At 43.3% G+C, this 26,304-nt stretch overlaps 4 protein-coding genes across 8 annotated transcripts; 1 reads left to right on the forward strand and 3 right to left on the reverse strand.

Annotated features, from left to right (window-relative positions):
* Positions 1-2,992: 2,992 nt before the first annotated feature.
* On the reverse strand, positions 2,993-6,331 carry enoph1 (enolase-phosphatase 1). The gene is made up of 6 exons (XM_068335505.1): positions 6,065-6,331; positions 5,168-5,269; positions 4,649-4,851; positions 4,234-4,366; positions 3,954-4,077; positions 2,993-3,768 (listed from the first exon to the last, which is right to left on the reverse strand). Exons 1-6 carry the CDS (start codon positions 6,146-6,148, stop codon positions 3,629-3,631), a joined length of 786 nt encoding a protein of 261 aa, XP_068191606.1. The 5' UTR covers positions 6,149-6,331; the 3' UTR covers positions 2,993-3,628.
* A 132-nt stretch (positions 6,332-6,463) lies between these two features.
* On the forward strand, positions 6,464-10,303 carry LOC137608883 (heterogeneous nuclear ribonucleoprotein D0-like). Of its 3 annotated transcripts, XR_011038247.1 has the most exons (9): positions 6,464-6,930; positions 7,026-7,194; positions 7,828-7,989; positions 8,173-8,304; positions 8,398-8,497; positions 8,579-8,734; positions 8,809-8,902; positions 9,239-9,340; positions 10,111-10,303. XR_011038247.1 is itself a non-coding variant. In XM_068335501.1 (8 exons), exons 1-7 carry the CDS (start codon positions 6,764-6,766, stop codon positions 8,874-8,876), a joined length of 954 nt encoding a protein of 317 aa, XP_068191602.1. In that variant the 5' UTR covers positions 6,464-6,763; the 3' UTR covers positions 8,877-8,902; positions 10,111-10,303. The 3 variants fall into 3 exon arrangements, 2 of the variants coding, with proteins under 2 accessions (XP_068191602.1, XP_068191603.1); XM_068335501.1 differs by lacking the exon at positions 9,239-9,340; XM_068335502.1 differs by lacking the exon at positions 9,239-9,340 and having other exon boundaries at positions 8,809-8,898.
* A 141-nt stretch (positions 10,304-10,444) lies between these two features.
* On the reverse strand, positions 10,445-13,560 carry si:ch73-234b20.5 (uncharacterized protein LOC449923 homolog). Of its 2 annotated transcripts, none has more exons than XM_068335507.1 (3): positions 13,421-13,560; positions 12,601-12,771; positions 10,445-10,973 (listed from the first exon to the last, which is right to left on the reverse strand). In XM_068335507.1, exons 1-3 carry the CDS (start codon positions 13,421-13,423, stop codon positions 10,836-10,838), a joined length of 312 nt encoding a protein of 103 aa, XP_068191608.1. In that variant the 5' UTR covers positions 13,424-13,560; the 3' UTR covers positions 10,445-10,835. The 2 variants fall into 2 exon arrangements, with proteins under 2 accessions (XP_068191608.1, XP_068191607.1); XM_068335506.1 differs by lacking the exon at positions 13,421-13,560 and adding an exon at positions 13,085-13,235.
* Positions 13,561-13,779: 219 nt separating this feature from the next.
* On the reverse strand, positions 13,780-25,650 carry LOC137608882 (kinesin-like protein KIF2A). Of its 2 annotated transcripts, XM_068335499.1 has the most exons (21): positions 25,524-25,650; positions 22,432-22,583; positions 19,355-19,449; positions 18,720-18,833; positions 18,497-18,551; positions 18,177-18,296; positions 17,806-17,906; positions 17,439-17,534; positions 17,283-17,337; positions 16,996-17,158; positions 16,645-16,735; positions 16,505-16,568; positions 16,327-16,418; positions 16,086-16,228; positions 15,785-15,989; positions 15,580-15,690; positions 15,430-15,497; positions 14,919-15,048; positions 14,654-14,755; positions 14,430-14,565; positions 13,780-14,343 (listed from the first exon to the last, which is right to left on the reverse strand). In XM_068335499.1, the coding sequence occupies exons 2-21, from the start codon at positions 22,490-22,492 to the stop codon at positions 14,258-14,260; spliced, it is 2,088 nt and encodes a 695-aa protein (XP_068191600.1). In that variant the 5' UTR covers positions 22,493-22,583; positions 25,524-25,650; the 3' UTR covers positions 13,780-14,257. The 2 variants fall into 2 exon arrangements, with proteins under 2 accessions (XP_068191600.1, XP_068191601.1); XM_068335500.1 differs by lacking the exons at positions 22,432-22,583; positions 25,524-25,650 and adding an exon at positions 19,923-20,138.
* Between the last annotated feature and the right edge of the window lie 654 nt (positions 25,651-26,304).

Genomic DNA, 26,304 nt, shown 5'->3' on the forward strand with positions numbered 1-26,304 from the left:
TTTTGTACACCTTTCCTTTCATTTTAGCTGAAACTCTTCTATCACACATCACACCTGACACTTTCCTCCACCCGTTCCATCCTGCCTGTACACGCTTCTTCACCTCTTTTCCACACTCTCCATTGCTCTGGACTGTTGACCCTAAGTACTTAAAATCCTCCACCTTCTTGATCTCTTCTCCCTCTAACCTCACTCTTCCACTTGGGTCCCTCTCATTCACACACATGTACTCTGTCTTACTGCGGCTAACCTTCATTCCTCTCCTTTCCAGGACAAACCTCCACCTCTCTAGCTTCTCCTCCACCTGTTCCCTGCTCTCACCGCAGATCACAATGTCATCTGCAAACATCATAGTCCATGGTGATTCCTGTCTGACCTCGTCTGTCAGCCTGTCCATCACCATAGCGAACAAGAAGGGGCTCAGAGCTGATCCCTGATGTAGTCCCACCTCCACCTTGAACTCCTCTGTCACACCTACAGCACACCTCACCACTGTCTTACAGTCTTCATACATGTCCTGCACTGCTCTAACATACTTCTCTGCCACTCCAGACTTCCTCATACAATACCACAGTTCCTCTCTGGGCACCCTGTCATAAGCTTTCTCCAGATCTACAAAAACACAATGCAGCTCCCTCTGGCCTTCTCTGTACTTCTCTATCAACATCCTCAGAGCAAATACTGCATCTGTGGTACTCTTTTTTGGCATGAAACCATACTGCTGCTCACAAATGCTCACTTCTGCCCTTAGTCTAGCTTCCACTACTCTCTCCCATAACTTCATTGTATGGCTCATCAGCTTTATTCCTCTGTAGTTGCCACAACTCTGCACATCTCCCTTGTTCTTAAAAATGGGCACCAGCACACTTCTCCTCCATTCCTCAGGCATCTTCTCACTATCTAAGATCCTGTTGAACAACCCAGTCAGAAACTCTACTGCCACCTCTCCTAGACACTTCCATACCTCTACAGGTATATCATCAGGACCAACTGCCTTTCCACTCTTCATCCTCTTCAATGCCCTCCTCACTTCATCCTGACTAATCTTTGCTACATCCTGGTCCACAACAGTCACCTCTTCTAGTCTTTGTTCTCTCTCATTTTCCACGTTCATCAACTCTTCAAAGTACTCTTTCCATCTTCCCATCACACTACTGGCACCTGTCAATAGACTTCCATCCCTATCCTTAATCACCCTAACCTGCTGCACGTCCTTCCCATCTCTGTCTCTCTGTCTTGCCAACCGGTATAGATCAGTCTCTCCCTCCTTACTGTCCAACCTAGCATACAAGTCATCATAAGCTTCTTGTTTGGCCTTTGCTACCTCTACCTTCACCTTACGCTGCATCTCCCTGTACTCCTGTCTACTCTCCTCGGTCCTCTCAGTGTCCCACTTCTTCTTAGCTAACCTCTTTCTCTGTATGCACTCCTGTACCTCCTCATTCCACCACCAAGTCTCCTTATCTACTTTCCTTCCAGATGACACACCAAGTACTCTCCTACCTGTCTCCCTGATCACATTAGCTGTAGTTGTCCAGTCATCTGGAAGCACCTCCTGACCACCCAGAGCCTGTCTTAACTCCCTCCTAAAAGTCATGCAACACTCTTCCTTTTTCAGCTTCCACCATTTCGTCTTCTGCTCTGCCTTTGCCCTCTTGATCTTCCTCACCACCAGAGTCATCCTACACACCACCATCCTATGCTGTTTGGCTACACTCTCACCTACCACTACTTTACAGTCACTGATCTCCTTCAGGTTACACCGTCTACACAAGATGTAGTCTACCTGTGTGCTCCTACCTCCACTCTTATAGGTCACTCTATGTTCCTGCCTCTTCTGGAAGAAAGTATTCACTACAGCCATTTCCATCCTTTTTGCAAAGTCAACTACCATCTGTCCTTCTGCGTTCCTCTCCTGGATACCAAACCTGCCCATCACATCCTCATCCCCTCTGTTTCCTGCACCAACATGTCCATTGAAGTCTGCACCAATGACAACTCTCTCACTTCTAGGCAAGCTCTGCATCACTTCATCAAAGTCCGACCAGAATTTCTCCTTCTCCTCCAGCTCACATCCTACCTGTGGAGCATACCCACTAACAACATTGAACATCACACCTTCTATTTCTAGCTTCAGACTCATCACTCTATCTGACACTCTTTTTACCTCCAGGACATTCCTAACAAACTCCTCCTTCAAGATAACTCCTACTCCATTTCTCTTCCCATCTATACCATGATAGAACAACTTGAACCCTGCTCCTAAACTTCTAGCCTTGCTACCTTTCCACCTGGTCTCCTGGACACACAGTATGTCTACCTTCCTCCTCTGCATCATGTCAACCAACTCTCTACCTTTTCCTGTCATAGTTCCAACATTCAACGTCCCTACTCTTAGTCCTATACTCTTGGTGTTCCTCTTCTCTTTCTTCGAGCGAACGCACTTTCCTCCTCTCCTTCTTCGACCAACAGTAATCCAATTTCCACCGGCGCCCTGTAGGTCAACAGCGCCGATGGCGGTCGTTGTTAACCCGGGCCTCGACCGATCCGGTATGGAAGTCATAGGTTTGATTCGCATCTTTGATTTGGCAAAAGTTTTACGCCGGATGCCCTTCCTGACGCAACCCTCTGTATTTATCCGGGCTTGGGACCGGCACAATAAGACACTGGCTTGTGTCCTCTTGCGGCTACATTAGCTAGGCTCCTCCATGCAGGACATTATATTAACAGTTAATAATTCATGCATTCATGAAAAAGGGATTGAGTGTTTTTGATGAAAATTTGTCAGGAATTGCTAAACTTGATTGAAATCAGGGAAGTGTTTGCATTCAAATTTTTATCCTATAGTTGAACTTTGTGGCCTTTCATTTATTCAGTTTCCGGTGCTTCTAGAAAATTTGGGAAGAAAAAAAAAAGGTTATTTAGGATGCCACTTAGCTTAGTTTCAATAAAAAAGTGAGAACTTTACTTCATAATTTCTGTAAATTGACTGTCATCCATTTCGAATTTATGGACACAAACAGAAACATTCAGACTCAGAGAAGACGGTCTGTGTTCACAAGGCATTTATTGGAAGTGTTTTGATTATCAGTCCTGAATAACACCAATGTTAGCTTCACACACAAATCCAACATTTGGCAACTTGCGAATTTTCCAGAACTGACACGACGGGTGATCAACGAGGATGGCACGTTAAAATGGACACCATTCACCTGAAAGTGGACTGATTAAGACGGTTTTGAAGGAACTTTCCTTCCTGGTGTGTCAGTACTGCGGTTCTACTATCTAAAACATTAAACAGCTCAATCACTGGATATATCTGCAACACGTGTACGTGAGGAGGGAGCAAACGGCACAAGGACGTTAAATGTCTACAGAATCATGACAGCTGGGAACGACGTAAATGTACAGAGACCTCACAGGAGACGTCAACTCTTCTTCTTGTTGCATCTTTTAGCTTCTCCGTTCTTTTTTCCCAGTTGGTCCAGTTAGAGCGGAATTCTGGCATCTCCTGAACTACTAATATGGACAAACAGAAACAGAAGTGCTTAAAGGAGATGTGAGGGTGGGGGTCAAACAGGTGGTGGTGGTGGTGGTGGTGGGGTACAGTCAGAGAAGTTCCTCCGTGTTAAACACATCCCTTCCATTCGAGCTGGCTAAATGATGTGATAAGGTCATAGTGGGCCCTCTCGTCATCTGTGAGCTCCATGTTTCCAGGCCGGACCACCAGGACCGCGTTCACTCCGGCTTCTTCAGCTGCTTTAGCCTCTGCAACGACAAACCCAAGCTGCTGTCACTGAGCCGCAGTTAGCATGGCTAATGGTAACTAATGCTGGAGTAGTTTCAACTTTCAGCTGCTGGCTTCCAGGCTTCTGAATCCTAATTCTGTGTCGCCTCAAGGTTTAGAAAAGTGTCCGATGTAAAAGAGCGTCATAAAAATACCGCAGACAAACCTCGTGTGACGTCCGTTAAGAACGTGATTTCCTCGGGTCGGCAGACGATCCTCTCGGCGATCCTCTCGTAACTTTTGCGCTCTACTTTTGCTCCTATAGTGGTGTCGAAGTGGCCATCAAATAACTGAAATGATGAAAAAGAAAACACATTACCAAGGATATCTGTAAAAACAGAAGAGATCTGCAGCTGCTTTACACAGAGTAAAACATTGTGATGTTTTCATGAACTCTACTTTTTTTCTCTAAGGAGAGTTAAATACACGACAGCAGTTGTACTTACATCTAAAACATCTCCCTCCACAGAGTATCCAAACAGAAGTTTCTGTGCCTCCACGCTTCCAGAGGAGTAAATGTAGACTTTTAATCCTTGTTCTTTCCATCTTTTGATGGCTGGAATTACATCCTGGTAAATCCTGTTTACAAGAAGATCAGGAGACACGACTTATTCTGTAAATCTTGTTCACATTTTAGGTCCAGCATGGCCTCAGAAATAATGAGCATGGATGAATTCGTCCATGAGACATTATCCATTAACAATTGCAACCTAGTATTTAATTTTTAGTATTATTGGGGCCTCTTCTTGGCATAAAGCATCTTAATAAAGTACCATCTTGCCGAGTTTCTCATCATCTTAATAAGAGTATCTTTGTGAACGTCTGCCTTTTAGAAGTGAGCGAAACGATCAGCGTACTTACTCGCCTTTGATTCTTCCAGAAGCATACGCTGATCTCCACATGTGGCCTTGGAGCTGTTTGAGAGCAGTCGACTTCCTGTCTGCGGCCATCTGCCACAGCACATTATCAACCACTTCCCTAATGGCCTTCTCCTCATCTGTGTGAACCGTCTGGTCCACGGCGTGGACGGGACACGAACGATTCTGCTTCATGTCCTCTTCGATCTACAGTGACAGTCAGAGAGAAGCACAGCCGTGACATCAACACAATGTTGTGTGACAGTATAATGTCGATGTATGGAAAAAATATCCCTCTTTCCTTTTGTTTAAATGGATTTATCAGGAAATGATTAATGCGATCATAAAACTATTATGCAGTAAATATTAACAAACATGTCAAAGGGCAACCCGTCATAGACTTTGACCTTTGTCAGGCGCTGATAAATAACATCAGGTTGACTCACAACCTTTAATCTCAACACCACTCTTGAATTTGAGTCAGTAGGGATGACTCAACCCTGAAAAGCATCAGCGCTTCTACCTGTTTCTTTAGGAGATGAACATCCTGCTTGCACTCGTCCTCTTCCCAGTGACAGGATAAATAATCCTCAAGGTGCTCCCTAATATAAGGAAATAAGATGTCCTGGAAATGAGAGCAGGGGAACCGATGAGAAAACAGAACTAGAAAGCATTCAGAGAGGAAACCAGACCAACGAATTTCAGAAGAAACAGCTCACAACCTCCTCCAAGTCTCAACGGTAGAGATAAAAAATAAAAGTATCAGACAAAAATCTTATTTGCAAAATTACACTTGAAACTAAAAACAGCAATATCTACTTCATCCGCAATTCATTCTACATTATTTTGAACATAATATTTTGTTCATACCATATGGCATGGATGGGTATAAAGATGTCATCTAGGAACAACAAAGCTGGTCTGATGCTGTAGATTAAAATTTAGGACAAAATGCACATTAAATGTGGGTTTGATTACTGAATATTGGTTGACATGACTGCCTCCTATTCTTTCCAGGAAGTCAGATAAATCGGAGTTGTCCTAAAAAGTGAAGATTTTCCAATTAAATTCAAACACCGACGTGGAATCGGTGGGAAATCCGTAATTAATAAAAATCCGACATGCCTTGAACGCAGCATCTAGCCTGAAATAAAGGTTCTACTTTTATATAAATTGAGTAATCAAAAAAGTCAAGACCCACATTTAAATTATGAAGAGCGATATAAAGAGATGACATATTATATTTTATTATAAAACATAATAATTCAACATCGTCAGCTGTGTTGCTTTAGCCGGATGCTACCGGTGAACAACATCTGTTAGCATGTCCGTAGAATGAAACTACATAATTAGCTAACAATGGAATGACATTATCCTGCAAGACGAACACAAAACAACAGCACAGTTTAATAAAATGTACCTTCACAAATGTTATCGGCGTGGTTGTTCCTTCAATATCCAGTAAGAGTGCTCTGGTACCAGCAGGGACTGAAACAGTGGCCATTTTTCAGGTTTGAGCTAGTTAGCTGACGTTAGCTTAATAGGCAGCACCCCAGTGTTAAAGCCAGACAACGCTGCTCCTCACAAGATGCCAAACCGGGCAGGTGAAGCAGAGAAAATATGACGTGCAATTAGGAAAGTTATAAGGATTATTTGTTAGCCACCAGCTATCTTTATCATCGCCCTGTAACAAAAAAAAAATAATCAATGACCACACATGTCCAAAAACTGTAGTTAGGGACTGGAGTCGGAGGGTGGCGCTGCTGAGGAGCGTTTCCCAACTCATAAACACGCGAAGAAGAAAATGCGACGAAAACAACGCCGTAGATAAACCATACTCGCTACTGAAACTGTGTTCAGTTTCAATTCAATTTTCAATTTCCGCCTTATTTAACCTTTTGAAGAGTTAATTTTTCGATTGTATGTACTTATATTCACTGGGCGACTTGCTCCAGCAAAACCTTAAGGGTTGCAGCAGATAACGGAATACTAGCTAGTAACCGTTAGCTAGCTTTAGCCGAGCGTAAGCCGACTAGCCTAGCTTAGCTTAGCTTAGCTTCTCTTTGGAATACTGAAGTAGTTTGAATTTCAGCGACGCTTCTCTGCAGCTGCAAGAAAAATGTCGGAGGATTACGAATTCAGCGACGATACGGCCATGATGAGAATGGAGGAGGATGGAGAGGCGAACAGCGATGATCCGATGTCCGCGGTCGGGGACTGTGGCCTGATGGGAGGGGAGGCCGAGGGATCCAGGATTGACGCCAGTAAAAACGAAGAGGATGAGGGGTGAGTTTACATGTGCACCAGAGTTATTATTAACCTATTTTATTATTATTATTAACCATCGAGCTCTGATGTCCTAAAATGTTCTGTTTCCACAGGAAGATGTTTGTCGGTGGACTCAGCTGGGACACAACGAAGAAGGATCTGAAGGATTACTTCTCCAAATATGGGGAGGTTGTAGACTGCACATTGAAACTGGACCCCATGACTGGACGTTCAAGGGGGTTTGGGTTTGTTCTCTTCAAAGATCCAGAAAGTGTTGACAAGGTATTGTGCTCAGAATGTTCACATGATGTGTCTGAACTGTCAGATGGTGAATTTAAATGAATGAGTTATTGCACTGTTTTAAATGAACAGCTTTCTTACATCGAGGTTTTCTTTACCACCACTTTATGAATAACAGAATCATTTACCTTCACTGTTTTAAGGCAGTTGGTCTCATCCTCTGTTCGTCAGGTTGAGAAATTCTGGAACTTTTGCTGTTTTCCGCAGTTTGAAGGCAATTTTAGTTGATCGTCCTCTTTATTTATTTAGCTGCTAACTACTGCTAGCTGTGTTTCTATGACCAAGCTGTGAGGCAAACATGTAGCATGAGAAAACGTTTGCGTTCAGTCACATGACATTGAAGCTCCAGGAATGTTAAGTAATAATCATTGGACTTCATTTTGGGTGAGCTGTTCTCTTATGAATCCGTGTTGTTCTTGCTAATGTTGGTGTAGATTCTCATTCATCCTCTTCACAAGATCCTTGGAGGTCTGTTTAGGTTTCAGGTGATTCATTGCCATCATTGAATGAAGAATGAATAAAGTAGAGATGAAATGATTCCTTGATCGAGAAAAAAATATGTGGGAATTGTAAGTGAATTTCTAGTGAGTGTTTTTCAATTATTTTGTCATGAAGGTTGGGTCACAAAAGGAACATAAACTCAATGGAAAGGTCATTGATCCCAAAAAGGCCAAGGCGATGAAGAGTAAGGAGCCTGTGAAGAAGATCTTTGTCGGTGGTTTGTCACCTGACACGCCTGAGGACAAAGTCAGGGAGTATTTTGGTGCCTTCGGAGAGGTACGTTCCATTTTTATTGGTGCTTGTCGGGATATTTTTATCTATTTTATCAGCTTCTTTCTAATGTGTTTGCATAACTGTAAATGGGTTTCGCAAATCAACTCTTAGTTGCCCATTGTTTCCTTTTCATAAGGGCATCTGTTTCTGCTAAATACCTGATACACTCAGTGTTAATATCAACAGGTGGAGTCCATTGAGCTGCCCATGGAGAACAAAACGAACAAGAGGAGAGGCTTCTGCTTCATCACGTTCAAAGAAGAGGATCCAGTTAAGAGCATCATGGAGAAGAAATACCACAATATTGGATTAAGCAAGGTGCAGGCTCAAATTAATCTTTACCTGGTGATTGGTTTGGAATGCATTGAAGTGACTTTTTGTAATGTTTCCATAATGACTTTATTTTATTAGTGTGAAGTAAAAGTGGCCATGTCAAAGGAGCAGTACCAGCAGCAGCAGTACTGGGGAGGCAGAGGTGGATACACCTCCAGGTCTCGAGGACGAGGCGGTGGTGAGTGGAGTAAACATTCGTATGAAAACGCAACCTGTTGATCTCTCTTGACTAATTTTAGAACATTCGGTTTCATTGAAGGACCCAATCAGAACTGGAACCAGGGTTACGGCAACTACTGGAATCAAGGCTATGGAAATTACGGCAATTATGGCTACAATAATCAAGGATACGGAGGATATGGTGGTTATGACTACCCTGGTTACAACAACTATTACGGATATGGTGACTACAACGGTAAGGAAACCCCGTTTATACAACGTCTCTGAGTTGTATTTGACGTGATGGCGTAATCGGTGGCGTGCCTACAGATCAGTCGGGCGGATACGGCAAGTCACCACGGCGTGGTGGTCACACCAACACGTACAAGCCGTATTAACGAGGGAAACCCTCGTCTTCAAGTAGGTATGTAAAACGCAGAAATACACCACTGACTGTAAACATACAGTAGATATTTACTTGGCTGTTTGGTAACTTAATGTGTAAATTTCTTTTTCTCAGCACCCTCAAGTGCTTTACAGTAGTGGTAACATAGAGGCTACACTCTTGTGGCGATTATTGTAACAGCTGGCCTTCTGCTGCCTCTTTTGCACCTTTTCTTTTTTTTTTTTTAACTGTAAAGTTAACAGGTAAAGTACTGCTACTACAGTAAATGGATGCCAAAGTTAAGGATGTGCAAGGAAAACAGAAAAGGAAGTATGTTGTCTCCTAACTCTGACATACCTTGTTTGTACCTGCCAGCGGAGCTTCCTTGCAGGCCATGAGCTGACTCCCAGATACTCTCAGGGCCCGCTCAATGCGGACCGGGTACGAGAAGCATACGCTCTCGAATGCTGCCATTTGGTATGGTCTTACAACATCCTGTATCAGCATTTCTAAACTAAAACAATATGGGACACGTCCAGCTTTGTCATCTTTCTTTCCATTTTAATTTCGTTGCAACTGTTTGTAATGTAAAACTTAAGATATACACATGTAATTGTCATTTTTTACAGGCCCTTACTCCCCCACAAGTAATGATTTGATAAATATGAAAGATTAACTATTTGCTTTTCAAAGGAAATGTACAGCATTCTCTGGACATCCCAGTTCCTATTGTTAATACATGCATTTCTAATCTTATCTAAAATGCTTGTTTCTTTATTTAGCATTTGTAGCCAGTAGTCCATGAGCTAAAACCTGGTTCATAGTTGGACTACTGTGTTGGGGGATAAAGTGCTTTACTTTGTGTACTTGTACTGCTCTGTTTTGTCTTACTGACAGCGATGGAAAAGACTCCTCCTTTTGTTAATTTTCTTGTAATGAATTTTCTTCTTATAACCATCTGAAAAACAAGAAGTGTTGCTACATTTCCAGAAATTTGCATGTAATGCCTTCTTTAATGTGTATCAAGGGTTTCTTCCATTTAGTACTTTTTTTTTTTTGGCTCTTCAATTTAATGCGCTTCAGGATTTCTAGCTTATGGACTAACTGTAAACTGTAAAAATGTTCTCAGTTTGTTTTTCCTTTTTTTTCACATTGGACATTAAAAACACTGGGGATTCCTATTTCTAAAATACTTAGCATTTTTTATTCATCTGGAGCTAATTTGTTGTTGTTGTATTTTTCCATAGGTTTCGTCATGAAGGAAGGACAGCTGCAGGCAGGTGAAGCGTTGGCCAGAGAGGAAGGAGTCCGGCAAACGTCACTAGTTGATTGTACAATAAACTAAGTGAAGAGCACTATGACCTACAGCACATCTCCTGACACTTCTTAAGTATTTGTTGTATCTTAAAAGCTTTGGATTTGGGTGTTTTTGCATTTATTTAGATCACAGAAAATTTTTCATCCTTTTTGTATCTAGTGTTGTCATTATGCTGTTTGTGAATTGCTTCATTTAATACGTCACTAAAACATTAGGTTGTTTTGAACAGACCACATATATACATCATTGTGGCAGCAGAGATATAAAATGCATTGTTTCGGTTTATTTTCATTAGCACTCATATAATACATGTTATTACAGTGTGACATTCATGGACGTACATTATATATACATGGATAATTAAAAAGAAATGTGACAAAATAAAAGTAAAGAACTGTCATTCGGGTTAATAATCCTTCATGAAAAGTTAGGTCAAATAATGGCTGTTGGAGTGTTCAGTATTTCACTTAAGAGTCGGATTATTTAGCCGCTGAATTTTCTCACAACCAAACCTAATCTGTGATCAAATCAACTGTTTGAATTTACAGGAATCTTCTCATCTGGAGATTAAACAGCTGTTCCATCTGAAAGTGATCAGCTGCTGGATAGGAGGAGAGTTTAATCCCTGAGCTGGAGTAGAGGTGCCCAGAGGATTTAAATAGTTTTTGTGGCGAAGAGGATGATGACGATTAGGATGATAATAAGAATGACACCAATTATTATCATCATTTTAATGTTCTTCCACCAATATTTTCTTGCGACCCGTGTGGATGTTCTTTGGAAGGAGTCAGCCTGGAAAGAAAAATAATAGAAACCGAATGAAAAGGTGGAATTTCACTCACAAATGAGCAAATCTCGAGGGAACTACATTTCCCGTCAGGGCTAGCGGCCGTGTGACGTTTAGCAGCCGTTTGACTAGCACACTTATTTATGGTTAAATCGGGAAAATGCAGTGTAGACACTAATAAGTAGGTGACGGTCAGCTTTATCTCCATGTTAAAAACAAACATACAGTTAAAAATGAGTGGTTTAAATTACAAGAAATTCAATTTGCTAGCTTAATAGTTAGCTCGCTATAGATATCGCGAGATTTGTTCTAAATCCCGCGAGATTACATTGCGGAAACGTATGCCTTCAAATCTCGCTACAACTTTATGCCAGAGTTTCGATAATCTTAAATTTCTGTCATGATTGATTGTTTGGCAAGTTATTTCTTGAGATCCAGCGTTGATGCTCGCTGATTACGACGGGTTCGATAATCTCTAGCGATAAATAAACACCCGTTACCGTGTCGTGGCAGGTCACGTGACCCACAAGCCAGACCCAGGAAGTGACTCCTCAGTGAACTTCTCCAGGGAAAACACTAAGATGCTTGTTTATTGAAAACAAATGTGAATATCTTTTATGCAAAGGGGATATAGATCTAACTGAATATTATAAATACAGTTTAATAATATACTGTAGTCCAAAATGTATTGTCAAGCTTCTGTAGATATCAATAAGCATTATTTGTAAATGTTGACATTGGATTGGTCCCAATCCATGGGTGCAGTCCAGCATTCAGTGGATGTTGTTTGACCTATGCTCCCATCATTTAATTGTGGTGTTTATGTGCAATCTGCTGCGAATCCAACCAGCCTCCAAGGCAGAGATGCAAGATTCAAACCCTTTCTCAAATCAAAACATAAACCACATGCTGTCTCGTAACTAGTACTATTTCACATTATTTCATTACTCATGCTTGTTTGCAGTAAGTACAACAGGATTATGAAAAACTACAGTACAAATTTCCTTTGAGGTACATTGATGTTTCAGGAGGTATCTTCATATATTAGATCGAATATTGGTTTAGGGATATTTTACCTAATTAGGTAAAATTACTGAGTTGAGACACACACTATTTATAGAGCAATTTTTGTCTATGTTTTTGCTACAAAACAAAATATTAAGACATGTAAAAGTACGCTTGTATATATTCTGTATGTTTAGAGTGTTTTTTGTATAGATCAATTTTCTATGAAAGTAATTATTTTTCTTCCCAGATATGGATTAGTCTTTGTTGATACATCTTGACATGAATTCACTGAGTGTCCTCAGATAATTCTACTAATTCAAATTAAATGGTTTGTTTGAAGTGGAAACATATCTGATTCTCTGCCTGAAGTTCAACCTAACTTGATAATTTAAAAAAGTGTAAAAAAGTAGAGAGTTTCATACATTTAATCTCAATCTGAGAAGAAATTCCTCTCTAGTAGCGATCAAATAAATGTAGACAAGCATAACTACATTTCCCCATGTGCATTTGAGGTATTAAGTAGTGGCTACTGACTGAAATAATGTGTCTCAAAATTGCCCCGTGGATGCGCTGGGGCACATCACAACCTTCAGACAGCGGATAGCGAACTAAAGACATACTCACAGAGGCCTGCAGGTCATCCGTCTTGCCGATCAGATCATCTAACTTGTCGCCTCTCTCCAGCACCTTGCTGATGTTGTCTGTCAGAATAACTTTAACCTCATTGACTTGACCTTGCACTTGGTCAAATTTAGATGACGAGTCAGAGGTCGGGGGCTGAGGGCTTGGGTTCGCCTGTTAGAAACATGGGTTAAGGGTCAGAAACTCAAATCTAACGGCACAGAAAGTGAAATGGACTGAACGATGCCCTCTGGACACGGTTTTCAGTGACCAAACTTAACTTCCTGCTACTGAGATAACAGGAAAAGATCAGTTCACAGAGGTGACTGTCACATGAGAACTTTAATCCCTGTTGTCACGAAGCCAACCGTGTCCGAAAACCTATGAAGACTGACTGAGAATCATTTTAGGTGATATCTCTATCAAAAAAACCACGTCAATATCTAAATAATAGAATCAGTCAACAAATATAAAGTACACAACTTACCATGTCAGCACTGATTCTCAGTCACACAGCCTACAAGAGCATTCAGAGCTCCACAAACGTGTCGTTTTAGCGTTCTGTCAGTGGAATAAACAGATCTGTGTATGTGTGTGTCTGCATGCGTCACACAGTGTGAGCTGAACAAACGCCTGCTGATGGTTGCACCTTTCCTGTTACTCATTAACCAACATGTAGCCTCAATCAAAGTTCCACTGGTTGACAAGAGCACTGACATCACCGCTTAGATCCAGGTCATCGATATGATGCCAAATATAGAAAATACATCAGTTTCCTCAGCTGAAACTTTTCTGTTATATCTATAAATACGTATTTACATACCATCGAATGGTGCTGGAACAGACGCAGGCCTGCTCTGTGCTGATACGTCTGGGTGAAGGGGCTTTTGAAGAGTATGGTGAAGTCAGACTGTTGCTTCACTTCATTTCCTCATTCTGTGATGTTTCAGCAGCAAAGCAACCGTCAAACAGCGACTCATGGAAGTGATTCGCTCGCGTGCCAAAACAACGGTTTGGCTCAAACTGTTACGAAACGGTTCCTCTGCTTTGCACTGAAAGCGAATCGTGAGGTTACATACAGGAACTACATGCACCTGAACCAGGAAATGTGAATTCATGAGTCTTCAAGTGACAAATCGACCTAGAATGTACACGTCATCGTTTCTATAGAATGAATAAAAACCAGTGCAGCGATAAGTAATCTCTCTTTATTTTGACAAATTAAAAAAAATGACTCTAATTGTCTGCGGCACTTTAATTAATTTGTTTCCTCTCAATCGATCGTATTACACACATTATGAACACAAACACACTGTTCCCCCCGGAACTGAAGCAGTAGAACAGCAAGAAAATCCTTCAAATATTGCACAAAATGGCAAACTTTTTTTTTCTACATATATAAAATCGAACAGAGTGAAAATGAACTGACTGAACCGAACAAATGTCACCTTTAGTTTCCTTTTTTTTTTTTATAGAAAATGAAATGTAAACAATGTGAGGTGATGAAACAGGAGGGTGTAGGAGCGAAGCCCGCCGTCTGGTGTCACAGGTATGGGAGGGGTGTGTGTGTGATGGCAACCTGGACAGCAAACAGGATTGTGGGACATTGAAGAACGGTTGAGCGCCGTCAGCTGGGTGAAATATTCTCCGTTGGGGGGGTCTAGAGTGCTCGAGGCCTTCTGGGAGTTATCTGTTGGCTAGCTTGTTCTTCTTCCTGCAGCGCAGAGCGGAAAGACTTGACTTTATCTGAAACGAGAGAACATCACGACAGTCAGCGATCATGTTTCATCCTCTCCCACCCCCACCCAGAAGATCAAAACTGACACCTTTACCTCTCAGCTCTGTGAGAATATCGATCTTCTGGTCCAGGATTTGCTCCAGTTGATTCGCGTACGACTCCACGTCGTAGTCGACCTCCTCCGTCATCTCCAGCAGGACCTTCTCGTCTTCCAGCCAGCGGATCGACTCCTGCAACGACACGCTGCCCGTGAACACCTCCCTGTTGACCTTTGACCCGCCGCACCCTCTGATATTCATTTGAAGCAAGTAAGTGTACCTGGAACACGGCCCTGTGGTCCTCCAGAACCTGCTCCTCCATCTCCACCAGCTGGGAGACGGCTTCATGGAAAGTGAAGAGTTGGGGGGAAACTTCTTCCTCCTGAAAAATTCAAAAAATCACTTCAGGTTTAGAGGCAGAAACCTTCTGCTCATCTAGCAACGGTAAAGCAGGACAGAATCCAGAGACGACTACGTGAACAAATGTATATCAGTGCGTCATCAGCATACAGGGGTAAACAAAGCACGCGTGTTGTTTTTCTCACGTTTTGTTCGCACAGCAGCTTCAGGTCGTCTCTCTGAGGAGAGCTCCCGACTCCCCACTGGGCCTCCACCACCTCCAGCTGGTGGGCGTGTCCTCCCTGGTTGTTTTCCATGGCGGGGAGCTCCTTCACCCTGACGACACAACGGGGGACAAACATGACGGCTTCTGCAACCGTGGCAACAAAAACTGATTGGTGGTCGCATGCGAGTGGAGATAGACCAGAGCGGAGCGAAAGTACAGGAGATATAGGAAGTCTCCTGATTGGACAGGAAGCAGCGAAAGAAAGGCTGATGGGGCTGATGTCAGATGGAAAATGGTGTTGGAATAGAAAGCGATCGTACTCGTAAGTTGGGGAGAGCTCTGAGCGACCCCCTCCACCCCCGCTCTGGGAGAAGGGAATGTCTGAGGGACTTATCCCGAACTCCTTTACTCTAAAACCCGACAGGAGAGAAAGAGACAGTTAAAGGTGGAAAACAAAGTGAAGGCGAGGCGGTCCGAACGCTCCGTTCTACCTGTTAGCGTATCTCAACGTGTTCAGGGTGTTTTCACACGACGCCATCCCCGGAGAGACCGTCGCAATCTGTGAAAGTGAGAACATCAGAGATCGATCACAACCTACTCAGCAGGGAGGGAGGGGCAGGAAGAGGCGGCGTTCGTCTCACCATGCATGTTCTGGAGTTCTCTCCGATGAAGGAGTCCCTCAGGACCTGGGTGAGCTTGCTGGCTCTGAACGGAGTGTGAGGTTTGTTCCTGCCCAGAGCCCGGATACACTCCTGCAGGGAGACGCAGGTCAAACTGATTAAGTTTGCTCTGAAGCCCGTGTTGTGTTGTGTTCTAAACATCCTCTCTCTGATCTGAGGTGCGGACCTTCAGCGCCAGCAGACTCTTGTTGATCTCAGCTCCTTCCAGGCGGGTCTGGCGGTCGGCGCTGGACGTGTCCGCCCCTCTCTCGTTCCCCGCCAGGTCGATGAGGGAGAACTTTCCGTGCATCTTCCCTCGCCGACGCAGAATGATCTGGAAGACGGCGTGGCTCCGAGAGGAGTGAGCGTTAGCCGACGTGTGACCGGACGTCCTAAGGGAGGAGGAGGGGGACAACAACACAGGAAGAAGAAGATGAATGTGGGCCAGGAAGAACCGCCTGAGGTGTTCCGATCGACTGCTGCCGTACCTGCAGCCGTTTCCCTCTTCGATGAGTTTGAGGACGTCTTCTGTGCATCGGACCTCCTTCTCCTGCAGCCCCACCACCTGCACCTGCTGCTTCCCGTCCTCCAGGACTCGAAGCTTTGCTTTGCCGTTCAGCAGGTCGAACACCTTTAATGCAAACCAAATGAGAGGGGTGAGGCTGTCAGGGTTTCACCATCAGGACCTGCATTCTGCGTGTTTTACTGGTGGCGTTAAAGGATACTTGCCTTCCCGCTGTAAATCTCAAAAAATGTGGCAAAGATCTGCAGCTCCAACTTCTTGTAATTTGGTTTCTTCATCATGAGAAAGACATCTCTGGCTGCGAAGGAAATAACAGACACAAACAGATTTTAGCCGAACAGGAAGAAGCAGCCGAGCAGATGGACAGCTGAGGGACGGACGAACCAGAAAGTGCGTAGATCCCTTTGGAGCAGTCCTGGTTCTTTCCTGAAAAATCTCCTCCCATCGTCTGCGAAGGAGACGCCAATTAAAAAGGAGAGCAGGAACTGAACGAGTGAACACTGAAGCTCGAATGAAACACTCACGTGTGTCTTCCCACTTCCTGTTTGTCCGTACGCGAAGCAGGTCGCCATCCCCCTCTCGAAGATGGTCTCAACCAGCGGCTGGGCGGTGAACCTGTGAGCACAGGAAGGATGATTGGAAATAATGACACATCAGCGATTGAGTATGCATCACGCTGACGTATCAGGGCCTGAAAGTTAAGATCAGGGGCGGATCAGATTTTCCTTTGATTGGCTGAAAGCTGAAGGGGCGGGACTATAACCCTGCCATTTATTGTCATGAGAAAGAATTGTAATTAAAAATTATTTTTATTTTTAAGAATCAGTTACTATGGTCACACTTTATGTCAACGAGTCACATTCGGGTCAAATCACCTGTACACCATCTCATTGGTGGAGTTCTCATCGAAGGCGTAGTCGAACCGGAACGTCTGGTTCTCCAGGTAGCGGGTCAGGTCCACCTTCTGCTTGGGCTCGTGGACCATCACCACGTCCTTACTGGGAACGGTGATCACGTCCAGATCCTTCATCATCAGCTCTGGAGAGACGTTTATGTAACGACTTATGCTCAAAACATGGTGTGTGTGTGTGTGTGTGTGTGTGTGTGTGTGTGTGTTTGTGTGCCTCACATCGAAACACACACCCTTAAAGGACACACTTACCTTTTTTATTGAGGGGGCGTGCACGCACACACACACAAATCCTGTGCTCGTCGATCTGAAACAGACGGATTTGTTAAAACGACACAACACTAGTTTTTTTTATTTATCTTTATTTATCTTAAAGGAGATTTTTTTTCTCTGAACGGATCGACTCACCAGGTCGTTGCCGGTCAGAGGCCGGTAGTCCAGACTGGCTCTGAAGTCTCTGATCATGCACATGATCTCATAGTTCGGCAAGTTGACGTCGACCTCCTGCGACGGAACACAGAACAGACTTTATTTATTTACTTATTTATTTATTTGGTAGGATTTATGTGTTTCTGTACATCCGACGGCCAACGAGGTCACGTCTCGGATTTAAAAACATCCAACATTCCCCGGATCCAGAGGAATAAATCTGAGCGACACCTTTAGCTTGTGTTGCTTGTTAGCTTCTGTGTGTGTGTGTGTGTGTGTGTGTGTGTGTGTGTGTGTGTGTGTGTGTGTGTGTGTGTGTGTGTGTGTGTGTGTGTGTGCTTCTCACCTGCGCCTTCTTCTCCCTCAGCTCTTGCTGCTGAAGTCGTCTCTTCTCTCGCTTCTCTTGCAGCTTCTCCACTTCCTTCACACAGTTGGATTTCCTCCGTGCTGCACAAACAACAACAATAACAACAATAACCTCTCACATAAAACAGCAAGTAATCCATTACTGCCCAGGATTTACTCGAGTATTCACATCTCATGTAACTCCATGTACCATGTAGCAGTGATTGGTCGGTCAGAGGCCGTGAAAGAGCCTTTGAAGCTCACAGCTGTCTGGGAGCATGACATCATTCACGGAGGCCTCTGTGACATGCACCAGTGAATAACACACACACACACACACACACACATCCTGTGCCACACCCGATCCCGTACCGTTCTGCTGCTGCAACAGGGACTGGTTGACCGCCGTCTGGGGAGCGATGGCGGGGGGTGGCGGCTCTGCAGGTTGGGTGTGCTGGCTGGGACGCGCCCGGGTGGTTCCCACGGCAGCAGCTGAGGGGAACACACACACACACACACACACACACACACTAGGAATTATTCACCTAGATGCGTGACGTCTCTTCTCTGACCATTAATGGCGTATTGGTTCCAGTCCCATGAAGGACAGGATGTGATGATTCAGTCGTCTATATACATCATTGTTTATGTTGTAATGCTCAGGGAAAGTAATGAAGAAAAATCAAACACACCTCTGTTCTCCCGCGGAGCGTTCTCAGGTTTCGGTATCGCCGTAGTCCGTCTGGTCTGAAGATAAAAACGCAGACAGACAATAAAATGATGTCCTGTTTCCTGTTACAGCTGACTGATGCTGATGCTGATTATAATGATGGTGATGATGATGTCAGATTCATGAAGTACTACAGTTAAATTTATACATTAATGGAATTAGGAGTAATCTGATTCTCCTCAGACCTTCGGGAGTTTACTGGTTTTGGTGGCGTTGGTGGGCGGAGCCTCAAGACTCTGTGGGATCTCATCGTCAGGGGCAACGTCAGGATTCAGTGCGAAGATGCTCTCCAGATCGATCTGAGGCAGAAACGGGAAGTAGATTCATTTCACTATTTAAAACACCCGTTTCATTTCGTTGAGATTGAAATCTGTTCTGCCAGAAAGGCCAAAGAGAAACGTTTTCTTTCCAGTAAAACTGATAACTAATCAATTAAAACACAAACACAGACTTTTCTAGAAAGTTTGTTCTGCGTTTTAAATTATTTTTCTGAAGCCCTCACAAGCAAATTAGAGCTTCAAAAGTCGGCTGCAGATTCAAAATTGTCTCAAATGAAGGTCCCGCCTCTCATTTTACTGAAAGCCAATCAAAACTTTTTAATAATAAACTGACAGTTGCAGGGGCCAATCAGCTCTTAGGATGGGCTGTGCCACCCTGGCCCCCTCTTTGGAAGCGACCCTGCTGAAGTTAAGGTGACTTAAGTTTGAACAGGTGACCCCTGGTAAGTTAACCGGTGAACTGTTAACTCAACGATTAATGTATCGACTAAAGCAAAAAAGGTGCGTTCAGGTGCAAACAGGACAGGTCAGCGCCGCCACACCTCCTTCCCTTTGGTGTCTCCATTCTCGATCCACTCCACCGTCACGCTGTCGTTGTCCTCGTCCAGGGACGTGACCATAGCCTGGTGGATCCGTCCTGCGGGGAGAGGAATTCACGTGACGTGGGGTCTGGGACTGATGACGTTAAAAAAAAACGACGCGTTACATCACGGCCAGCGGAGTCGGCATCTGACGTCAGAGCGCGAGAGTCCCACGTAGGAAGATGTGATCCCACAACCCCCTGCGGGGGAGTCCAACCCTGAGAGGTCGGGATGCTGACAGGCTGGTGGGTGTGGTTCGTGACCCCCCCCCCCCTTCCCCACCCGGATGATGCAGCGCTGGTACCCACCGCACCTCCCCATGAAGGACAGATAACGCCATTAGTGTGACATGTACGGGCTCCGTGACCCCCTCCCTTAGGTGGGTTTAAAAGCGGTTCGCCCCGTCTTGCTAGCTAACGCTCCGGGTCGCCGCTGCGGTGAGCGGCAGCGGCGAGCTCCATCCGGGCGCCTCCGCTCTCATCCCGGAGAGCGGAGTGTCCGCGGTGGGGGGGTGGGGTCAGGTACGTACCGTCACTCCGTTTGATCTCCACGTACATGCCCACGAGGATCTTCCCGAAGATCGCCGCCATCTCTCCACCGCTGTGTCAGCGCGCGCGTGGATGCGGCAAAGCTGAGGCCACAGCGGCGGAGTCAGAGCGCGTGCGCGCTCGGTGCCGCCGCGAGGCGTCTGGGAGCGGATGGCGATAGGAAGTACTCGGATACTTTACTATTACTAAGATGTGAAATATTTTAAAGCTCTAATGTATTCCACAGGTGATAATTAAAGCAAATTTTTTTTAAAAAAAATATCATCATTACTTTTCATTAAAAACACCTATTTTTATTCTGAAATTAGTTTGTTTCATTCGATTAAAATAATGTTGTTGTTGTTTTTTTTATTAAGTTTTAATATTTATCTTCATTTAATTAGTAGCAAAAGCAAGGTAATAAAAAATTATACAATACAAAAACGATAAAATACGATTTGACGAAGTCAATGTATCTCTGATTAAACTTTGCTTTAAATGTGTTAATAAGAGTTGTCTGCTGTGAATCTAACTGGAAAATTCTGATACTGCCTTTTACTTTATTTTCATGTTTTTAATTACAAATTAAACCCTGATTTAGAGCTGTTTTACAGGATAACACTGTGTGCTTGATGATCAGTCTCAAATCACAGGTTTGTTTGCTATATGTGTCACAAATTTTTTGTGTCACAAATTTCCCCACTGTTTCACAGATTTCCCCACTTTGGGACAATAAAGGTCTATTATTATTATTATTATTATTATTATTATTATTATTATTATTATTATTATTATTATTATTATTATTATTATTATTATTATTATATATGTCCACATAATCTCGTTAACTTCAAAAGTGTTGATGTTCAGTATCATTATTCACTGTTATTTATTGATGGAGAATTCCAAAAATAGAGAGAATTGCAATTACAGTACTCAAATCCTTTACATTATTTGTTTTGCTCAACATGCACATCAGATCGTTATTCGATAACTAAACCAAAACTTGAATGAATTACTAGTTCATGTTAAAGGTTCATATTTAATTTGACGTTTTCCTGTCATGTTATGTTTAATAAAAATAATTACAATCAATTAGTGAAATTAATTCAAACACCTGAATTATTGCAATAACCTTACAGGGAAAACTTACACAATGTGTTAATTGAATAAACCACTACTCAGGTATTATTATTCATCTTAAATTACTGCCATTTTCATTCATTCATTCATTCATTCATTCATTCATTTTCTCAACCCACTTCGTCCGCTTGTGCAGGTCGCGGGGAGCTGGAGCCAAACAAATATAGAAATTTAACTTGTGCACATTCAGCATGTCTAATTTATTTTTACCGAGTAATGCTTCTTAATGACCGCTAGATGGCAGCAGCAAAGGCTTGTTTCAGGACCAGCATCCAGAATGCGTCTTTCACTGACCTTAAACCTAACCAGAGGTCTAACCCCAACCCTAACCAAAAAGTTTAAACGTAATCCTAACTCTGAATCTATCCCTTAGCCTAACTCTAACCCTTACTCAAATCCTAACTTTTTCCTTAAATCTAACCGTAACTCCTAACCCTTACAACTGACCCCCAGCTAACAAGCAAATCCTAACCTTATCCTTAACCCCAAACCAAACCCTAAAATTAATCTTAACCCTACACCTACCCCCATCCTTAACCCTTACCCCAAGAGTAAGAGTAATCGAACTCTAAACCTAACCCTAACTCTAACCTTAAGACTATCCTTAACCCAACCCTAACCCTAACATTAACCCCAACCTTAGCCCTAATCCTAAAACTAACCCTCACCCTAAACCTAAGGGTAAGGGGTAGGGCTAGGGTTAAAGTTAGGGTTAGGTGTAGGGGTTTGGTTAGGGGTAAGCCTTATGGTTAGGGTTATGTTTAGGGTTAGGTTAGATCTAAGGTTAGGGTTAATCCTAATGGTTAGGGTTCACGAAGCTTATGATTACGGATAGGGTTAGACCTATGGTTACAGAGTATTGGGTTTAGAGTTGGGGTCAGGGTTAGACCTAGGGTTAGGGCTAGAGTTAGATAAAATGAAAAACGTAATTTCTTTAAAGGGACTACAAAGTGCACTGCCACACACGGTCCTGGGAGTAGGGTCAACTTAAAACCAGGTTAACAATCTTAGTGTTAGGGTTTAGGATAGGGTTAGGTTTAGAGCTCGGGTTGGTATAAGATTCAGGGTTAGGGTCAGAGTTAGACTTAGGGTTAAGGCTAGAGTTGAGGTTAGAGTTAGGGTTACATATAAGGTTAGGGATATGGTTACAGTTAGGGTTAGAATTAGTTAGTCTTAGGGTAAGGGTTAGGTTTAAGGATAGGGTTACGATTAAGGTAAAGATGAAGTTTTGGGTTAAGAATAGGGTTAGACTTAGGGTAAGAGTTACACACGCATGCACACACACAAACAGACATACATACATCTCAACCAGAGCCGCCAGATGGAGAGTGGAGTGTCAGTGGAGTGTCAGCGGGGTCAGCTACGTACCGTCACTTCGTTTAATCTCCACGTACATGCCCACTAAGATCTTCCCGAAGATAGACACCATTTTCAGAGTGCGCGGATGCTGCAAAAAACTGAGGTCAGTAACACAGTGGCGGAGTCAAGGAGCAACCGTGTTTGGTGCCGCTCCGAGTCGTCTAGGAAAGGATGACAATAAGATTCATACTTTACTTTTACTAAGATATAAAATATTTTACAGCTCTGATGTATACTTTATTATCTCTTAATCTTTGATAATTTTTTATTCTTTGTACTTTTTTATTCTTTGATGTTGAATGTTTGATGTACTACTGTCCCCGCACATCGAGGTGGTTCCCGGTTCGAGTCCTAATCTGTATTGAGCTTTTATGTTCTCTCTGTGTCGGCATGGGTTCTCTTTGGGTTCCTGGCTTCCTCCCACCTCCAAAAACATGTGCTTCAGGTTAATTGGCCGGCTTCAAATTGCCTGTAGGTGTGAGTGTGTGTGCATGCGTGGTTGTTTGTCTCTATGTAGCTCCACGGTGCACTGGCATCGCGCCTGGAGCTTCCCCTGCCTCATGCCCCCAGTCAGTTTGGAAAATAAATCGCAGGGGCGCCTTAATGTAAACATTTATTGTCTTCTGGAAAGTCGTGTTTTAAATCTACTGGTCAGAACCAAGAAGAAGGTTTAAACATTTTCAAATAAAGCAGAAGTTAGTCCAGTTAAATAGTTCAGGTAGTAAAAAGAAGGTTTTGTGTGAAGTGTGAACTGTTCTGGTAGTCGTCCTCGTCCTCTCACCAGAGCAGCACGGCGGCGCAGCGGTAACGCTGTGGCCTCACAGCCAGGAGGTCTGGGGTTCAAACCCCACTGAGGGCCTCTCTGTGAGGAGTTTGCATGTTCTCCACGTGTCTGGTGGGTCCAAAAACATGCGCATAGTTCAAGTTAAAATGAGAATAGGTGTGAAGGAGGGTGTGAGGACACACCTGGGGGGTCATTGTAGTGGGAATTGGTTCTAAACCTGGTTACACAAACATTTTGGTCGTTTCCTCCACCTGTGAACCCATAAATACAAGTTCCAAACCAAATCCAGCAGCTGAAGGTTTAGCTCAGAGAGATGAGAGGAGGAACTCAGACCTGAGGTTATGGGTTCAAATCCCACCCCTCCCTTCATTTTTCTGGATGTTTCCTGAACGACGAAGACAAATACGCCCGGAGAAAAGGTGTGAGCGTGAAGGAATCGGTAGCGTGGTGGGTTAGCCCGTAACCATTTGAGCCCCCGGTGTCACATTGAAGTCCCAACCCAGCGCTGCAGGTTCTGGATCAAAACTGTGTCTCGCAGTAACGAGGCCCGGGGGGGGCCGTGTCCCCTCCGTGTTGTCTGGGGTCTAGAAAGAGAGGGTTATGGAGCCCTGGGCCAGAACCGGCTGACCTTTTACTGCTTTCATGAGCAATAAATTATTTTTGTGTGGGAGGGACTGTTGCTGCCGCCAGGCGAAGAACGTTTGGATGAGGTCAGGTTTGTAGGAAATGAGATCGGGTTTTTTTTTTTTTTTTTTTTTGAGGAACCTGTGATGTGATAAACAGAAAAAACGCTGCTGATATTTTACCATCATGACCATAAAGTAACATCTACTAGTTAACTGAATGAACAGGATGGAGACACTATTGATGAAATAGATAAGAACCTCTCTGGGATCTACAGAGAGAAAGGCCTTGGACGTTAACTTCCTGTTGGACGTTAACTTCCTGTTGGACTGACCGACCGTTCTGTCGGGTCCAGGAGGCTCATAGATCTGTCTCATTAACTTCACAAAGCAAACAAGAAACCCAACTAAGTGATACTGGGGGGTCTTCTTCTGCTACTGTTCAGGGGTTTGTACCAAACGTGGAGGCGGGCCACATCCGGCCCGCGGGCCTTAGTTTGGGGACCGCTGCTCTACATGATCCACCAGTTCCAGGATGGATCGCTGTTACAACCCAGCTTGTTAAAAAGAGTCGTAACAAGAAGAAACCGATTTAAAGGGTTAACGTAAAAATATTTAATAAACCAGATTATTTTAATTCCTGGACGGGTTAAAGGTTTTCAAGATTAACTAAAGGGCCAAAGGAAGCTGCTCAAACAAAGGAATAGAACCACAAGAGGACCGCTGGAGTCCTCTGGAAATTACTGGTAAAGTGAAAACAAAACCCACAAAGTAATCTGATTACAGTTGTACTAAAAAAGTAGTGAGCACCCCCCCACTCCTAACACTAACACAATCCAGTGACTAACTCGGCCCACTCTTCACAATGTGGTCACAAGTTTGCTTCAAATATCTCATCTCCAGGAGCAAACGAGGCAGATTGTCTGTGAGGAAACAGCCCCCCCCCCCCAGGTCTGAACAGCTGAAGACGATTTGAGGACTCCCGCTCTGATTGAGGAGAACACTCTGCACCAATCAGGAGCCGGGGACGGAACAGGTGGAGTGGGCGGAGCCAGGACTGAAGGCTGGTGAAGCGTTGAGAGGAGGGAACCAAACAGAAACACACACACGCCCATGCAAACCCGTAACAATCACACAGCAGATGTGTTGTTAGTTTCTGTGAGTCTGCAGTGCTGTTGCAACACAACTGTCTAAATCCACTAAAATTATTGTATTATTTTAACACAAAGTAATCGTTAACACAAACCTAGCTGCAGGCTTTATTAGCTCTGCAGTAAAAAAAATAAATACATGTAAATCACAAGAGTTGTGTTCTTTCTCATGGCTCTTATCTGCAATTTAATCTGAGTCCATTCAACTGAAATAAATATAAATAAAGTAAAACACAAAAATCTACGACACACAGACAAAACAACACTTCAAGGAGACATCACGTCCTGTAGAAACAAAAACATCTTTCATACAAGTTCACCAATGTTCAGGGTCAGGGTTCATTCAGGGGTCAGGGTTCATTCAGGGGTCAGGCTCCGAACTGAGGAAGTGTTAATCAGTCAGACGCTCCTGTGAGATGTTTCGTTCAGCTTCATCACAGACAAACTTTCTTCACACACACTGATGCGTCCGAGGAGCTGCGCAGCTGGGGCATTGTGGCGTGGATGGCACGGTTAAACTCGGAAGAAGACACAAAAGTTTACCTTTGACCTCTCTGAACATGAACTCTGACCCCCACCGAGCTTGAAACACCCTTATCTCAGCGTCCATCTTCCTTTTATCCATTTCTGAGGAGGGGGGGGGGTAACTACATCCAACCTCCGCTCTGACTGCTAATAAACAATGAAACCGAAGCTCTTGCTACGCTGCATGACTTCCGCTACCGTTGCATTGTGGGGAATGTAGTGTTGGTGCGTGCGAAACACCAGCGGACGGATGTGGCCCGCGGACCTTGACTTTGACACACAGTATGTGCTTTAGTGTTTGTGTTGCCCATTTTGAACAGCAGATTTTTATTAGAGAATTAAACCAAAACTTTTAATGTCATGTTATATCAATGAAAAATAATTCAAATCAATTAGTAAAATTAATTCAAACGTCTGAATTAATTTTATTATATTAAAGGGAAAATCTACATAAGGTATTTATTTAATGAGTTCTTACTCCAGTATTATTAATATTCATTTTAAATTACTGTCCACTTGTATTATCATAAATCAAATACAATAATTTAACTTGTTAACATTCAGGATGTGTTTTTTAAAATAAATTTTACAGAGTAATGCTTCTTGGTGACCGCTAGATGGCAGCAGAAGCTTTTTTTTCTGGACTGGCATCTAAAATGTGTTTTGTTTTACAATGATTAACTTTTTTAATCGCACTTTTTCCTTTTTAGATTTCTTGACAATTAAAATTATCCTGCTGAAAAGACGGATAACTTATTATTATTATTATTGTTGTTATTATTGTTATTGTTATTATTAC

The sequence above is a fragment of the Antennarius striatus genome, chromosome 15, assembly GCF_040054535.1.
Source record: "Antennarius striatus isolate MH-2024 chromosome 15, ASM4005453v1, whole genome shotgun sequence".
Taxonomy (NCBI): Eukaryota; Metazoa; Chordata; class Actinopteri; order Lophiiformes; family Antennariidae; genus Antennarius; species Antennarius striatus.